We start from the raw sequence: 18,332 nt of genomic DNA, 5'->3' as shown, positions 1-18,332 counted from the left end.
GGAGAGAAGGACCATTATATCAAATTACAAAACCTCGTACTAAAATATTTAAAAGAAATCTTTAAAATTGATTGCAGCTAGACTTACTGGCAGGTCGAGTGACCCGCTTTGGGCCAGGCTTGAATAAAGAAGTTTGTAGGTGAGCCGAGCCTTAAAACGCAAACCAGCACGACAAAATTAGCCACGTCACAATACGACACGTGGCTTCATCCAAATGGCTAAGTTAAAATGATATTCTGATCAAAACCCAACTTCCAATGGAATTCTCAGCTTCTGAATTTCCTTGAAGCCCGCCCTCTCTTCTTTCCCAAACCTTTTTTTATAAAGTTTTTATTTTAATTAATATTTTCTTTTTGGTTCACCTTCGACTTCGAGAGAAAGCTTAGCCAGTGCCGAAAATAACTATGGCGATGGCTGCGGCGGCGACAACCAGCCGTGTGGCTCGGCGTATGGGTGCCGACGATGATAAGTTAGTTTTCGAGACGACGGAAGGAATCGAGCCCATACTGAGTTTCGATCAGATGGGGTTGAAGGACGATCTCCTCCGTGGAATCTATAATTACGGCTTCGAAAAGCCATCTGCCATCCAACAGAGAGCGGTCATGCCCATAATTAACGGCCGTGATGTTATTGCGCAAGCCCAGTCTGGTACCGGCAAAACTTCCATGATTGCCCTCACCGTTTGCCAAGTGGTCGACACCGCTAGCAGAGAGTATGTTTTTACTTTTACTTTTTTTTTATATATATTTTAAAATCAGTTCTTTTGTGGTGATTTCCATTATACGTTGATATGCATTTGCTCCCTGAAAGCCCTAATTCTTATATACCTGATAGCTAAAACCCTAATTTTGAAATAATATAATTTGCTTAATGGTAAGTTAGGGTTTAGTCTTTGAGGCTTCAAATCTCATGATGGATTTCCCATCTTTCAAGGCTTAGTCTTCAATTTATTATGTCGTTGGAATCTTCAATGTTTATAATGTTAACTGGTGTTATATCAGGGTTCAAGCATTGATCTTGTCACCCACAAGGGAACTGGCATCGCAAACAGAGAAAGTGATACGGACAATTGGTGATTTCATGAACATACAAGCACACGCGTGTATTGGAGGTAAAAGTGTCGGTGAAGATATAAGGAAGCTAGAAAACGGAGTTCATGTTGTGTCGGGAACACCTGGGCGAGTCTGTGATATGATAAAGAGGAGAACCCTACGTACTAGAGCTATTAAACTATTGATTCTTGATGAATCTGACGAGATGTTGAGCAGAGGGTTCAAAGATCAAATTTATGATGTCTACAGGCATCTTCCGCCAGAGCTTCAGGTTCTTCCGTCACTTTCTCATCTGGCCTTTTCCTTAAACTTTGCTCTATTCTTTGTTATGAGTTCTCTTCCTATCCCTTCAAAAAAGTGAAAATCCCAAACCTGGAAAGTCCTATAACAGTTGTGGAGTTCTTGGTTCGACAAGTCTTTGTTGTTTACTGTTTCATGCTTGATATTGAAATTCTTGAATTGAATTTGAGTTGGCGTGGTCCTTTTTTATTTGTTTTGCTGCTGTTATCTTGCAACATTCTGGCATTTGCAGTATAGGCAGGCACAATTCTGTTGCATTGTTTCTCCTTATCTAGTTTGTTTATGTTGTTGAAATTGGTTTTAAATTAATTAATTACTGTAGGTTTGTTTAATATCTGCTACACTCCCTCATGAGATCTTGGAAATGACGAGTAAATTTATGACTGATCCTATAAGGATCCTCGTGAAGCGTGATGAGTTGACTCTGGAGGTAATCAAAAGCCATTATGCTAGCGGAATTTCTGCAACACATACTTTGGGATTTGATGCAAGCTTTTGTTCTTTTTTCATTGTTACAGGGTATTAAGCAATTTTTTGTGGCAGTTGAAAGAGAGGAGTGGAAGTTCGATACACTATGTGATCTTTATGATACATTGACCATCACCCAAGCTGTGATTTTCTGCAATACAAAACGAAAGGTCTCTTCCGAGTCTTATAGACATGCATAATGCCTTTGCTTTTCAACATTGGAACAGTAACCTCTCTAACCGTGTTCCTAATTGTACTAGTTTTTGGACATGCTATTGTATTGAGGTCTGCCTGTGTGATTTTTGCTTTTGTGACAGGTTGATTGGCTAACTGAGAAGATGCGTAGCAATAACTTCACAGTATCATCAATGCATGGAGATATGCCTCAGAAGGAAAGAGATGCGATTATGGCTGAGTTTCGTGATGGTGCAACCCGTGTTCTTATCACAACAGATGTTTGGGCCAGGGGGCTCGATGTTCAACAGGCAAGTCTCGGGAGATTATTATGTCTGCCATTTTTTTCATGTATTTTGCTAGTTAAATGCTTTCTAGTTGAGTAAATGTTAATTTTCTTTTTCTCCAGACCAGAAATTGTAGCTTGATGCAAGTATAGTGGGGTTTCAGAGTATGGTTTATATATAGTAGTAGTAGTGGAACCTCAAGGCATGGTTCTTCTTCCTGGGTGGTTTGTGCACAAAATGCCTTGAGGTTGTGGTTATGCTAGAATTAAGTGTGTATCATGTTTCCTTGATCGACATGCTTCCTTAATCCAAGGGGGAAATAAGTGTTGTAATGAAAAGCATTGTGGTTTCTTCAACTTTCAGAAGTCCTAATATCCTTACCTATTTTGCTAAATTTTACTTGCTGGTTTCAGGTGTCCCTGGTGATAAATTATGACCTTCCAAATAATCGAGAGCTTTACATCCACAGGATTGGTCGTTCAGGTCGCTTTGGACGAAAGGTATTTCTTTTGTTATTTAGTTCGATTTGTGACGAAAAGTGTTTTTAACTTGGTTATCCGTTACTTATATCCATTGCATATAACGTTTCATGTTTACAAGAAAATGTTATTTTGTATATTCTTGATTAGTCATTGCTGTCATCTACTCCCTGCTTAAATTGTCATTCTCTGGTTGTTTTATATATATGTATATGTATATATACGAGATTATAATGTAGTGATGGTGTGCAGGGTGTTGCCATTAACTTTGTAAAAAGTGATGACATCAAGATTCTGCGAGATATAGAGCAGTATTATAGTACCCAGATCGACGAAATGCCAATGAATGTGGCGGATCTGATATAAGAATGGCATGGTTGAAGAAGAATGTCATTTGTGTTATTTGCAGCGTCTTTTAAGAGATAGGATTTGTAGTTTGTACACTGAGTGGAAACTGAAGGCACATATCAGATTAGGATTGACTTTGCTTTTTGTGTAGTTGATTTGGGATTTGCTCCATTTTAATTTCAAGTATATTCGAAAGGTTTTGGGGTGCATGTCTTTTCGTCTATCGTCACATTTTATGTGTATCTTCACACAATTTTATGTGTATTTGTACCAAGTTAAAATCTGATTTATTTTATAATTCATGTAAATTTCATGACTTTGTTTTTCAAAATATGTCAAGTGTACATTGATCATTTATCGACTATTTAAAATCTGACAATTCTACAGCGGACTCATATCATGGTTTCTTAAAATATATGCACTCAGGACTAAAAAGTTAAATTAAAAAAAATTATCTTTCATTAGTGGTTTTTTTTTTTTTGCATTAAATAGTTTAAATTACAATTTTTAAAACGAACTTTAAAATGAACGAGTTAAAGTGGGATTGTAAATATTTGGGTGTGACTTTGAATCAATATATGTTAATTTAATATATACTTTTTTTCCAATAGCATGACTGTTACATAATTTATTATTATTGATTTGTTGAAATTTGAAGTAAATGGTTTACATGAATGGAAAAATTATATATTACAATCAGGATTTTAGGATATTAAACAAGTGCTTTTATACCTAAATAATTGAGATATTTTCGAGTAAAAATGTAAATGGAACATAAGAATTTAAAAAAGAAAAATAGTGAAAATAAGTGGCATGATGATCATTTTAGCTTGGAACATACGAGAATTTAAGAAATAGTTAACTGGCATGATGATGTTTGAGACCAACAGAACAGAAATGAAGATCAAACTTTTACCCTGTACATGTACCATTATCTATGCAAATGCAAATATTATTTATATGCTCATCTACAAAATGATACACTTCTGTCAATTTAAATTATATATATATAAGCCCCCAAAAAGCAGCACAAATGAGACACCAGATCATTGCTGTGAGATGAAAAACCAAAAGGAGCTACTAGTGGGGAAGAAAAGAGAAAATCATTCCTTCCAAAACAATCAAAATATACATGCATACATACATCCGGGGAAGGAGGAAACTTGTTTAAGACACATGAATTTACAAGACGGTGTTAATATGAAGGGCTTTGAGCAAGGAAGTTGCCATTTGCTTCACCAACACTTGGCCCCCGGATCGCTGTCCATCCCTTCGTTCCTCTATTAGAGTCTGAAGCTTCTGTGGTAAATCATTCTCCACGATTAATTGTTTTGGCCGTGGGTGGTGCTCATACACAGCCTGCCAACAATTAAATTTTACAATTTCAATCACCACCTATTTACACACCCCTCTTAAACCGTCATTGACCAACATAAATATGAACCCAACTGAACTCTAATAAGCAACTGCTAATAATAGCTACCAACTGAAACCTTCGAGTTATACATCTACTCTCCCCCTCTCTACATTTAGAAAATTAGCCCTATTTTTCCAACTTCTAGAACCATATATTTATTGGTACATCCTCTCATATATGCAGTGAATTATACCACCTATAAGAAATGAGAACTAACATATATCATGTACATTTTCAATCGCACAGTAGCTCCCCTTATATGACTAACAGAGGAATACATGTTTGTTTCCTTAAAAAGTGGCAAACGTTAAACGGCAAGGAAAAAGAACAATCTTGATGGACCTAGCTAAACAAGTTTCAGGAATCTGCAAATTGATTTTTAGAAAAAAGAAAAAAAAAGGCACACAATTCTGACAGCGGGAAGCGTAATACTGACCTTAATTAATTTAAGTAGATTAAGACGGGCAATAGCATCCTGATGATCCAACCTTGCAATCAGCAGTGGTGTCAAACCATTAACAGCTAATGTTGTGTTTATTCGGGATGATTTCCTGCATTCCAATAATAAATAAGGTCAATTCCTCAAAACCAAAATCAGGAACCAGAATTTCTATACACGCTAGTCTTATTTAATTATAAAGAACGAGGATAGGTACTTTTAAAAAGTTAAGTGTGACCAAACTGATCATGCAACTATGTAAGCATAAAACCAATTTAAACAACGAATGGCTGAGGGTGTTTCCCTTTTGGTCATTAACCATCAGTAATCTGATCCACGCAGATACTGCCATCTCTAAAAACTACGAAATAACCAAAGCAAGGGTGTAGAATCTCCTACGTGATAATTTTCAAGAATGGTTCCAGTATGTGGAAAAAATGCCGCTCTGGACAACATTGGAAAAACTTCACCAATCTGTGAACTGCATCCTTCTTTAGCAAAGCTTGTTCCACCTTTTGGTTGTCACTGTCATTAGCCAAGCAAATAGCAAGTGCATCTAATGCTGTCACAGACCACAGCTCATCATCAAGCAAGCTCAAGAACACATCCAATCCACCATGGACCCTCAACTGTTCCCTTGAATTACGTGATGCATGAGCCATGTCACACAGTAGCGGCAACGCATGTTGCTTCAAGGGAGAATCTGATATGATGAAACTCATCAAGTGTGGAACGATTCCATTTTCTGCTGCTTGTTCCTGTCTCTTCTTATTTATCTTGCACAAGTTGAACAGGGCATTGAGAACCTTCAGAAAAGAAAATGTGATGGAAAATTAAAAGAACAATACCAAAGGCATGTTGGCAAAGAGAAAGAATTAAAGCCAATTTAATAAGAACCATAATTAGATAAGAGAACTTTAGACAAAATTTGGTTTGAGATTTAAAGTTGCACTTGCAGTAACTATCATGAGAAATTAACGGAGTAACTCATAATTAATAGGCTAATCAAAACAAAAAACTGAACTTATGGCATAGTGTTCAGTACCCTCAAGGCTCAATGCTCAGCTCCCTAAAGCTAATTTACAATATTTTACCCACATATTGAAAGGAAAATTTAGGTCTTCCAAAAAGTATAAATGTACGAAAGAAGAATCAATAGTACAAATAACAACAAAAAGGGCATAGATGTGGATGTTTCGGTTGCAAGAGCACAGCAGGGGTAGAAAAATCTGTGATCCATGAGTGAAGAAAAAGGGAAAAAAAATTGCAAAGTAACAAAAATCCAGTTCTTCAAAAGCATAGAGCAATTATTTATTTATTTAGCATAGCAACTTTAATTTTCGCATTGTTATGAGCTCTAGATATGATCTAAGGTAAGAAGATAAGATATCACGAGTTGCCAAGATTTTTCAAACACCATGTGGGTGCCATCGTATAATCTAAGGAATTCAGTCAACATTAGAATTAAATCCAGGGAATAACTACCAAAAATATAGATTGAAGTAACATAGATGAAGTATGAGACTGGCAAGACTAAGATAAAAACCAGGTGAACCACAACACAGAATAAATGTGAAGTCTCAGACAATCACAGTTGATAACCCATAAGCAGACTACAACGCAACATTAGGCATAATGATAAAAACTAAGCACGCAAACCTCGTGCTGCATTTGGGATACAAGAGGGCCATCTTTGAGCTCTAGGTTGGGGATCAAATACTTAATTGCATCTGCTCGCTGAAGATTCTCTAAGCAGTTTGGATCGGTGGACAAATAATTGATACACTTCAGAATCTAAGAAAAAGATAATGAACAATGAGCACAAAGCATACAAGACTAAACAACGTGAAACATGAAACTGAAAGCCAAAATATTTTCACCTTTAAAAGAATAGGTGGGTCAATGCGATTGAACATCTGGAAAAGACGGTTAAGCAAGCTTTGGCTACACATGTAGGACTTAACGGTAGTATCTGCTTGGGCAAATTCAAGAAGAAGGTCTGCCACCTTTTCCAGATACTCCCCGGCAACATCCACATTCATTGTTGATACCATGTTGGACAGTAACCCTGATGAGGTTGTGCTTCCTGGTCTAGCATTTAGAACACCTGAGCCAGATAATACACCTGATGTCGTCTGAGAAGCTATACCGGATCTCGATGCTGCTCCTTCATAGAATGCCAGTTGTCCAACTTTCTTACTCGCTGATTTATGAGAAATTCTAGGTGTAGAATCCACAATTCCATTTTCTCTTCCACGGCCAGAGACCTCTGAAATCATAAAAAAAACTCCCAGCCTTGAATAAAAGTAGTAACTGTGTCTTAATTAATAAGCAGCCCAGCGAAAATGTCATAAGACTCATTTAAAGGTAAGGTTAAAACATATTATGTTGACTTAGGAAGTTCAAGCATAAGCATCTTTCAAGGATTCACCAATTCCCAATGATGATACGAGTATGGGAAGGATAAGGTCAAAGTTTACAGATTTCAACCTTTGCATAAAGCACTGAACACTAGGTCAATTGCGAGTATATACCTGCAAAGTCAGCCATCAAGTAATCTAGTTCACCATTGGTTTTCCTGTCATTAGCATGTAGTAGAGGCAGTACACTTTCATGTTTCTCTAATCCTGGCAGGTGGCGTACATACTCCAATTGACAGGAGAAACGTCTAGAAGGAGGTTCCTTCTCCAATAAGCTAAGCAGCGGGCGAACTTGTTCTGCCTGAGTAGTTCTTGAAGTGGTAAATCCATTTGACATAGCTTCTATCAATTTGGGAGGTCTGTCAGTAGATGTCCTGTTTATAGAGTTACTTGCCTTTGGCTGTCTGAGGTCAGCAGGATCAATTTTCCACCGATCCATGTTTTCTCGCCCTTTGGAAGTTGTAGAGGATTCTTTGGTGCCTATATTTGCAACTTTTTCCATGGAAGTAAAGTATGCCAATTTAGAACCAACTGAAATATCTGATGCCCCATTGCTAGACCGGGGTCTGTCACCGTCAATAGAAAGACAACGAGGATCCGGCAGATTGATATCTGACCTCTGAGAATGTGAAGTTGAAGCCCGTGAAGATTCTTGAGTTACAGTTGGAAACGAATGCTCAGTCATTCCATGTCTGTCTAACAAATGATCAGTTGGAGAGAGTGGAATTTCGTTCTGAGAAAACAGAGGATGACTGGAATCTAAAGGACCAGAACGTTGCTGTTGAGCAGAACCATCTGATGAGAATCGACCCCCAACAGATTTAGCAGCAAGTCGAGTTGCCTCATTTAAACTATACAGAGTATTAATAAGCCTCAGTAATATCCCATTTTTCGCAGCTATCTGACAGAAATCATTCCTTGGGGTTGATCGTTGAAGCTTGAAAACCTGCCACATGCCATCAATTGCTAGGTGCACCATTTCCCTGTGAAAGAAGAGGATACTGAGCATTTTTCAAGCAGAGAAGTACACTAGAGTATTTAAAATGTAAATGCTACAAAAAGGAAAAGGGTAGAAGAATAACAAAGGAGATTCTGAATGGATAAATTTTATAATAATTACAGAACGGTATACTGTTATCTGTCTTGCATTAAAAAGCGTATGAACTACAATCACATATACATACAGACCTGTACTTTGCATAATCAGCCTCTAAAAAACCAACTAAAACAGGGATTCCACGGCAAGCTATGAACATCTGCAAAGTCAAGGAGCTATAAAGAAGGAACCAGCATGTTCAGTACAACTCTTTTCCATCAATTAAAAGCAACTGAAATAATGAGAGGTGAGTACTCAACACCTTGACAGACAAAGCTGCTGCAAGAACCAAGCTGCTTCCATCCGAACTTCCCGAGGACGATCAGGCCCCGCAAAACTCATTACTAAAGGGATCTATAATATAACTTGAAGTGAACAAAACTGCATAAATACTACAATAACATCACTCTCTCCCTCCCCTTTCTCATTTGAGTTGAAAACATCAATCCAGGAAGTTAAAAGCAAACACACAAAGACAAACATATATATGACTGAAAACCTTCATTCACAGGAAGAACAACAACCAAAGGATAATCTAAAGGTTCTAAAAACCAAGGTGATGCCTCATTAAGAAATCTCTTTAGTTTACTTTCACCTCCAACTCCTAAAGAACTCTCAAGGTAAGAGCTCATTAGTGTGGAACAAGAAGGCTTCACAAGCCTGGGAATTAGCAAGGTTGTGAAATTGCCTAGACACCTTCTTATCCATTAAGGGGGAAAAATCTTGTGAGGTCCCACAGCCTACTAAGTAATTATCCAATAACTGCACAATTGCGCACAATTCTTTTTGTGAATAAATAAAACTTTGACAATAGCACTTACCAAGCCAACAAGACAAGCATTCTCCTGGAAATCAGTGTTGTCTTTTACAAGCTCGTTAATAAGTTGAAGCACAGAACATATAACCTGAGATAACAGTAAATATTAACATTGTCAGTCCGTCTTCACGGAGCTCATAACCGAGCTGAAAACAATCTAAAACTCTCTCTTTAAATCCCCCTACCCCCCTCTCCTTTGTTCATCATAGGAAGTGTTTGGTTTGGGGGGGGGGGGGGAGCGAAAGAGAGCCTCATGATTGACATACACGAGTTCTTGGGATATCAAGCAATTCCATCAAAGGCAGCAAACCATGCTGGGAGACAAAAACAATTTTCTGTTCAGGTCGCTGGTGGAAGATTGCTATGAGTTTCTGACAGGCAGTCATAACAGCATCCTCTGACTCTTCTGGTCTTAGTGAGCTAACCAATCGACTAAACTCAACTGCCTATAGTGCAAAGCAAAATAAGCTTTTAAGTCTCTCCACTTCCAGAAACAACAGTAACTTAAGGAAGATGCAAAATGACAATATCAGTAAAAGGTAATTCAAAACATACAATATGGAAAGGCAACAAGGGTAATAAGTATAGAAAAGATAAAAAAATAATTTTAATTACTTAGAAGACCATGTTTTTGTCCTTGTGATATTGAGATATACATTCAATCATAGGTCTAAAGGAAAAAAAGTCCTAAAATAATCTCCTTAGTATTCACACAGTCTACTTATAATAGGACTAATGAGATGCAAAACCAACCCAAGACTCCCACTACTTGAGATACCTGCCCAATTTGAGACAGACAACTAAAGAAAATTGTCATAGCTAAGAAGAAAAAAGTGGAAAATCCAGAATCCATAAAAAGGAGTGGCAGTATAATTTGAATTTTCAAATACAAAGATCTTAAAATTAGAATAGATTGAATTGCACAAAAAGAGATTTGCTAGACTGAACTTAACAGCAAGAAATGCAGGTGGAACACCAGATGGCTAAATCAACCAAAGGAAATTTAAGACTAAAACAACCAAACTATCACTTAATAATATAAGTAAAAATATAACACTTAGTACTTAGGAGAAGGAACCTGACAGTAGGTTCAGATGAATAAACTTGAACACATGCATCATTATAGCAATCTACAAGGTTGAACATAAATTCTGTTGTTGTCAGAAATTTTGAACCTTCAACTATCAATACAGATAAAATTGCAAAAATTCTAATAAGTTGCTGCCCATGCTCAATGGTATAAAAGTTACTTTAAACCACATATAAATTAGGTTAACGAACTGATATGCATCTAAAATGACCATAGGTAAAAAAACCTCAATATACTCAAAGCAAGAGCATTTCTCAAGCAAAAGAAAGTTTATAAGAGGTTCCACAGCACTAAATAAATCAAGGCCACTTTTTGAAAGTAATGAGGAACCTGTAGGGGAAATATATTCTCAGAGGGTAACTTCTCTTCAAAAACCTGTCCAAATGAATATCATAAACAAGAGAAAATGTCATTAGTTTCATGTCTAGCACAGCACATACGCATAGTACTCCAAACATAGCAAACCACATGGATAATTTTAACATACCAAATTATCAATGTCAATAACATCATCCTTCAAAACACCCATCATTAAGCGAAGTATGTCACCACCACCATTTGACTGTCCCATTTCTTCTTCCATTTGTTTCTTAGCAATTGTATCCCTTAATTTCTTAGCTAGATCATTTTTGCCTGCATCAGGTACAGTAGCTTGGTTCACATTCAATGCAGATGCAGATGTTGAAGCATCAGCTACTCTTTCCTCCAAGCTTTTATCCAATGGATGAAATAAGTCATCCAAGGAAGCATCTCCAGGAGGATCACTAAACCTACTTAGCTCATTCCCAGGTGAGGTCACCGATGCTTTTGTAGCCTTCAAAATTGGAATAAAATTGTCAGAATCCACTTCTACATTCAGCAGAGAACTAAAAAGGAAGGTGAGAAAGATGAATGCTAAAAAGATAATCAGCAGTGTGCATAGACTGAGCGTTTACAAAAGAAATTCATAGATAACTAATATCACAATCCAGAAATCTGTGAACCAGTAACAAACATTCTTTTAAGGAAAAACAGAGGACCAGGACACAGCAGAATACCCAATATTATAACCATTGCTGTAAATTTGATCTGAAAAACACATATACACAGGAACAGATAATGAATGCATATGCTGGTCGGTTTCCTGAACATCTTTAAAATCTAAAAGAATAGCTTATTTGTTCTTAACCAAACCATATGAGTGAAGAATATGTTTCATCAAGATAACCGGACAATGATGTCATAGAAACCAAGATTAAGTCTTTCAAACAATGCAGGTAAAATGTACACAAGCACACACCTAAGTACCCACTAGAGCTGTCCATGGGCCGGGTGGCCCAATCGGTCTGGGTTGACTTGGGCTGGGCTGGGCTTGGACTAAGAAGCTTTGTCCATGGGCCAGCCCAGTCCAGCCTGAATGTAGATAAAATTATTTCTTTAATTTAATTATAAATTATATAAATATTAATATAAAATATATTTTATTATTTCTTAAGCAATAATATGGGCTTTTTGGATGGGTCAGGCCGGGCCAAGCCCGGGCTTGGAAAATTTTATATTCAGGCCTAGGCCCAGCCTGGACCATGGACACATCTAGCACCCACATGTAAACATACATGGTAACGTCATAGAATACAGCAAAAAGAAACTTTGAAGGTAAATAAATATAAACTTTATTAACCTAACATTTACTTTTTCAGTAAGACAATTTCAGGTAGTATTACCTTTTGCAGGCCAGCATCCTGAGTAGGTCCAAAACAAAATGATTTATTCCCAATATCAACAGAAGTCTCTTCGCCTACAAGTCCTTTTTCCACATGTTTCTTGCTTGATTTAGGAGATCCAAAATCATCATCTTGCTGTGATATCTCATGAAGCTGAGCAGGACCAGGGGTTGCCACTACATTCTTAACAGACAGTCTACCAGAACTACTTCTTAATGAAGATTTCTCATGAATGGACAAGGTTGGAACTTCGTCTGATAGTAGATCATCATCTAAATTATTTATTCTTTCTTCACGAAGATTACTATCTGCAGAATGATCATGATCATACTTGCCTTCATTGGTGCCCTCTGCTGATAATAGCTCTTTCCTGGAGCTCTGACAATCAAAAGATTGAAAGTCATTAACGTGATCAAATCTGTCTCACTTCAGCCAAATGGAAAAACTAATAATTGTTCTTCGAACAACTTAAACTAATTTCTATTTATTGATCTTGAAGCTTTCAACTTTATCCAAGGCTTCCTAGCAAGAACGGTTCAGGTTGAGAAAGTTCTCACTGTTTCAGATGCCTCCGCTTTGTGCACAGGAAGAGTCTTTCCAGCACTTTGATTATCACCAGTAGAGCTTTCTCCATCTGCTGCAACAGTTTCTGATAAGTTTCTGCCAAAGGAATAGCAAAACAATTGGGGTGCAAGCCATCATGAGATAATGCAAAAGTAAATATAACAAGATCAAAATGGCTAAATAGCATTATTTAGTTGTCAGTTCGACAAAACAATTGGGGTGCAAGCCATCATGAGATAATGTAAAAGTAAATATAACAAGATCAAAATGGCTAAATAGCATTATTTAGTTGTCAGTTCGACTAAGGAGATTTTTTTTTTTTGCAGCTTCTAGCTAAAATACAGAAGTGAACTATCTCAACAAATGAGATGAAAGAGACACAATTTTCAAATAATTAGATAAAAACTCAGAAATTTTCAATCTATTTTATTTTTAATTTTTAGTTTTCTTTTGGTCTTTCTGGTTTCAATTTTTGAAGTGTACATAATGCATGGAGGTAGTTGGAATGAAGTTGGAGCAAGATCTGTAAAATCTTAGAAAAGGCTCAAGAACCTAATATGTTCCAACTTGAAAAATTGTAGTCTCACATTCAGACTGTCAGAACAAAATATGGCAACATAAATCAATTATCTAAGACAGGAGTACTGATGTAAAACAAGGTGTCTGCCTCAAAATGGAGCGGACATATCTTGTGTGTATAACATAATGGATGATCAATATATTATTTTCATGATTAGAAGGAGCTGTAGGTTTCTCTTAAAACAAAATCCTAAGCAAACAAATAATTGCGAAATAATGCAGACGAAAATCAATCAAAACTCTTATCACTTGACAGATTAGTTATTGTAGCTGTCTGTGTGACAAGCAGGACCATATAGTTCAAAAACACTACCAAAACCCAACAAGACAACAACCAAAGAACATTAACTACAATATAATATACTATCTACCTAATGGTTCCACTATGGCGCAGAGAAGACTGCAAGGCACGTTTGCAGTTTCGTATCCAAGGATGAGAAAGCAGTGTTTTTGCATCGGGCCTCTGTCTAGCATCCTGAAAGGTCAATGAAGTATCGTCAAACAAAGTAACAAATTACCAATGACTTAAAAGGGGTCGACAGAGGATTAGTCCTCAGTCTGATACCACTGTTTGAACTTAGCAAACATCATCATATTTGTGGACAATTATTTTAACAGATGTAGTTATCGTATAAACTAACAACTAAGATCAAAGGCCATATATTCTTTCAGCCCCATGGTCCAATTAATCTATCAAATTTATCATGATATTGCACTTTCCTTAGCTTTGTTACTTCATTTCATGTTAAGGGTGGCTTCCACCTAAAGATTTCATGGCTACAAGTATGTTCGCTTATTCTAGAACTTAAAGAAAGCAGCTTGCTTTTTTCTTATTCTATTTGTTTATTAGAAAGTGCAACAAAAAGGAAAAGAGAGATTGCACAAGAGAATCATATGAATCACTGTTAAGGAGGGCAAAGATGAATATCTGGTTCCCTTTCGGTCTTCACATGTTATAAGATCAGCATTCATCTCATTCACATAGATAAAGATCTTTCCTTGCTAATAATTAAGACTATTCTGTCAGTTCAAACCAAAAATGATTTATGGATAATAAACTTTTGATAAGCTGAGAAATAATCAAAACACAAATTAGGACTTCACTTTATCTTCCACCTTACCTTCTTAAAGCACTGGCGCAGAAAGTCAGTAATGTCTGGAGATAGACTATCAGGTATCGGTGGATTCTCATCCTGAAAGGAAGATAAAAAATAGAAAACGATAAGGAATTTTAATACATGAAAAAAAAATGCACTTGTTAAAGCATTTTTCAGCAGTTAAATAACATGACAATATGAAATGATTGATTAATCAATATAAATGGCAGATAAAAGCTAGACGGAAATGCAAAAACTCAGACAGGAAGAATCCACTCTTATTCTTATCAACTTACTACAAGAATTGCAGATATATATATCAGACATACCTGCACAATCCGAAAGAGAGCTGGCATTGGCTGCAGTTCATAGTAAGGTGGCACACACGTTAGTAGTTCGACCACGGTACATCCAACACTCCAAATGTCAGAAGCAGCAGAAACCCCCGACATTTCGATCACCTGAAATATTTTAACCTCCAAGTTAGGCATCCGATATTACCTCAAATAAGACAAAAAAGAAAACTATGAAAAACAAGTTTAACAATCAATAGCTTCACTCCAATGATTGAATGGGATCAATTAAGTACCTCTGGGGCCATCCAATATGGTGTTCCAACAACAGAATGTGTGTTAACATCAGCCTCGGTTAGTTTGGTCGCAACACCAAAATCAGCGAGTTTCACAAGACCCTGGAAAGAGAAACTAAGTCAAGGATAAGTCAGGAATAAACCAAGAGAATCCATAGAACCTAAAGACACAACCATCAGACTAACTTGGACATGGAAAAAACAGACCATGGCAACTACAATGAATCTGCACAAACAAGCAAGGGCACAAGGTTAGAGGAAATATGGCCCAAAATTCAGCAGCTCATATGTTTTCCACTCTAGGAAACTTCAGCACTTCAACTTCATTTATTATTTTATCTTAGCAGATTTCTCACAACATAAGCAGCTGAAGTACAATGAAACATATGAATGAAGTGAACCAAATTCAACCAGTCTCCAATGTGCCCCAAAAATAAGGAGGTCAAATGGTATTGTACTCTATCAGATCTCTGTCGCCATGATCATATTTATAGCAAGAAAATCACTAAAAAAGGCTGATCCAGAAATAGTAATAGAATTCCTGAAGGACAAGAAATAAGAGAAATAAGAGAAAAGAGAACTAGTTGGTAGGTTACCTCTTTAGTTGTCAAAATATTTGCACCCTTGATATCCCGATGGATAACACCCTGTTCATGTAGATAAACCAAACCTTCCAAAACCTGTTCAACAAGTAATTAGCATATCCAAATAATACTTTAACAGGGAAATGAAGCAATAAATTGCAGTAGAAACAAACCTGGGCAATATAAACAGCCACCAATGATTCAGGAAAAGGCCCAAATTTATTTGGCTTGATAATGTTTGCAAGCGAACCGTTCTCCACATACCTTCAAACATGTAAAGCAATAAGTACAAGTTTCAAACAGCTCAGAGTACACTACAGTCACAATGTAAGGTTTCTTACTCAAGAATTATATGCAGGTGAGTTGTTGTCTTCAATGATCCAAGATACTTGACAATGTTTTTATGATTCAAATTCTACAAATAATTCAAATAAGATACCAAAACCCAACTTGTTACCATCAGTAATGAGACCAGCAGCAGTAACTAACTACCATGAAAATGGCCAGTGAAAAGCAAAAAATTAACAGGAAAATTAAAAGGGATTGATAGTTGCAACATAGCCAACCAGCAGTAAGACATCTTCAGTGCACATTTGCAGAACTCATGAGCATCAAACATACAAGGGAGAACACTGATGTAGCATTATAACAAGCAAAATGTTAAAAAGCACCAAAATGTAGTTAAGGCTTAAAGGAGGGAGTTACCTTCAATAAATCAATCTCTTGCTGCAATGATTCATTCCACCAACCAAGCATATTCAAAAGAAAAAGCCACTTGTCAGACAAGCTAACACAACATAAACTGGAAATGGTAAATGCATGATTCAAAGATAACAATCATATGGAGCAAATATAAATATACCGCTATCCATTTTCATTTTACATGTTTATCACCTAAAATTTTAAAATGTAGAACATATGTTAAATACACTACAATTTAGGGCTAGAATGATAAATTCCTAGTAAAAAAATTGCAGCAGGTTTCACAGGAACACTACAGTTTTTTTTTATCAAAACCCACAAAACATACATATTCTCCAGAAAAACTGGTAAGTTTCCAAAAGATGTTCGAAGACTAAGATCCAGTCTCCCTATTATTCGCAGACGAGAGTTTTCTGCAATAAACTGATAAGTTTCCAAAACATGTTACATATGCATGTCCTTGGAAGCAGTAAAAACAAATAAAACTTCAATATTGCAAATCTTAAGCAGCTTTGATCAAAACATGATGCTTATCAATATGAGTCAACTATTACACGTCAAGAAGATAAAAATACTGATGAGAAAAGAATTTAGTATACTTCCAAAAAAATAAACACCCTAAGAAACATGCCAACCGTTCAAAAAGCACCCTAGCTTAAACAATCTTTCATCAATCATAATGCCCTGGAAACATAGTATAATCTAAAACAATAAAAACAGTTCTAAAATGACTGAACCCAACTGTTGTTTTAAGGACATGGAATATAAACACTAATGTAATGGCCAACAGAGCTAAACCCTTTCAAGTAGGCCATCATAATGAGACCCAATATCAAATTAAGCACGTGCACATTTACAAACTCTAGAGCAAAAAAGAGAATATAAAATCGAACCATTATAATATTGAGATCTTCCTGGGCTATATTCTCCAAAGATACTTGTTTAATTGCAACAAAGTCTCCATTCTCCAAATCCAAACCTTTATAAACACGTGCATATGCACCTTTTCCGATTTCATCTCCAAGCATCTGCACAAAAAAAAGAGCAGAAAATATATAAACGTCTTCTTTCAATTTTCTCAGGGTTTGTGCTATAAGTATTCAGCAAGTCATTAGCAGGATAGAAAGGTAAATAAATGGTTCGTAAGAAACTTAACATTAATCACCAAAAAGATTTGAACGAGGAAAAAGAAAAAAGAGAAAGGAAAAGGAAAATTGGAAGTGCGTAATTCTTTCTTCCACCCTCGTTCTTTTTGCCCTCCGATTTGTCGTCAACTAATTGAAATGAAATTTGCAACCACGAATCCAATCAGAGAAATTCAAAAATATAAATTAAGCCAGCCTTTTTTTTATTCTTTTCTGTAAAATGAGAATTGAGAGGAACCTTTGACGAATAAAGCCTTAACATTTTCCTTTTTCATTTCCATTATTTACTTACATTCCACAATTTTTATAACCGACCACACCGTCATTAACAGAAGAAGAAAGAGATTGATAAATGAAAAGGAAAAGGAAGGCAATGGGGAATAGAAAGACAGATCGAATTATGGAAATTGACTAACGTATTTGTTGCCGAGAGTTTTAGATTTGTGGAAAGCGGAGGAAGTAGCTTGGCGAGACATTGCTTTGTGTCAGGATTCTTCTTCTTCCTCCACCCTCTTCTTTGCTTTTCTTTCAGAAATACGGAGGAAAGCAATGGGTGGCTCTTTCCAAAAAAATTTTTAAAAAAATCCTATAAGAAGAAGAAGAAGTGGTCCATTTTTTGGAGACCAAAAGATTAGGGTTTAGAAACGCAGGAATCCAGCGAGGAGGCCTCAACTCCTGAGTGGTACCCAAAAATATGGAATAAACAGAAAGGAGGCAGAAAATGAGAAAACGGGCGAAACTACGGCTACTGACGTGCTGTCGTATTGAAGGATGAATTCTTTATTTTATTTTATTTTATTTTTTAATAAGAGTAAAGAAGAAAAAAATTTGTTTAATTACATCATTCATTAATACCAAATCTGACGCACTGTGGTGAAATTTTGTTCAATTTGTTTTTTTCCCCATAAATATTAGTATTTTTTTTCTAAATTAAAAAAAATGGGTAACTTTTTAAAGTGAATAGGGTGGAGACTAAATTTTA

General features: G+C 36.3%; 2 protein-coding genes across 5 annotated transcripts; one reads left to right on the top strand and one right to left on the bottom strand.

The window, feature by feature from the left end:
- Window positions 1–261: 261 nt before the first annotated feature.
- Window positions 262–3,424, top strand: LOC107946114 (eukaryotic initiation factor 4A-3). The gene is made up of 7 exons (XM_016880329.2): window positions 262–712; window positions 1,002–1,323; window positions 1,675–1,782; window positions 1,871–1,990; window positions 2,138–2,305; window positions 2,695–2,781; window positions 3,013–3,424. Exons 1-7 carry the CDS (start codon window positions 405–407, stop codon window positions 3,124–3,126), a joined length of 1,227 nt encoding a protein of 408 aa, XP_016735818.1. The 5' UTR covers window positions 262–404; the 3' UTR covers window positions 3,127–3,424.
- Window positions 3,425–4,044: 620 nt separating this feature from the next.
- Window positions 4,045–18,099, bottom strand: LOC107946113 (MAP3K epsilon protein kinase 1). 4 transcript variants are annotated; one of them, XM_016880326.2, is made up of 24 exons: window positions 17,767–18,099; window positions 17,099–17,233; window positions 16,209–16,229; window positions 15,845–15,918; window positions 15,677–15,767; window positions 15,516–15,599; window positions 14,920–15,021; window positions 14,660–14,791; window positions 14,355–14,426; window positions 13,605–13,708; window positions 12,648–12,750; window positions 12,091–12,468; window positions 10,875–11,201; window positions 10,718–10,762; window positions 9,564–9,743; window positions 9,302–9,385; window positions 8,743–8,834; window positions 8,573–8,656; window positions 7,499–8,367; window positions 6,845–7,233; window positions 6,624–6,758; window positions 5,364–5,770; window positions 4,962–5,076; window positions 4,045–4,467 (listed from the first exon to the last, which is right to left on the bottom strand). In XM_016880326.2, the coding sequence occupies exons 1-24, from the start codon at window positions 17,824–17,826 to the stop codon at window positions 4,291–4,293; spliced, it is 4,260 nt and encodes a 1,419-aa protein (XP_016735815.1). In that variant the 5' UTR covers window positions 17,827–18,099; the 3' UTR covers window positions 4,045–4,290. The 4 variants fall into 4 exon arrangements, with proteins under 4 accessions (XP_016735815.1, XP_016735816.1, XP_016735817.1 ...); XM_016880327.2 differs by lacking the exons at window positions 16,209–16,229; window positions 17,099–17,233; window positions 17,767–18,099 and adding an exon at window positions 16,070–16,111; XM_016880328.2 differs by lacking the exons at window positions 16,209–16,229; window positions 17,099–17,233; window positions 17,767–18,099 and adding an exon at window positions 15,106–15,145 and having other exon boundaries at window positions 15,845–16,036.
- Between the last annotated feature and the right edge of the window lie 233 nt (window positions 18,100–18,332).

This window comes from Gossypium hirsutum, chromosome D12 (assembly GCF_007990345.1).
Source record: "Gossypium hirsutum isolate 1008001.06 chromosome D12, Gossypium_hirsutum_v2.1, whole genome shotgun sequence".
Taxonomy (NCBI): domain Eukaryota; kingdom Viridiplantae; phylum Streptophyta; class Magnoliopsida; order Malvales; family Malvaceae; genus Gossypium; species Gossypium hirsutum.
The sequence above is the reverse complement of the archived record's forward strand: the minus strand, read 5'-3'. Positions and strand labels throughout refer to the sequence as shown.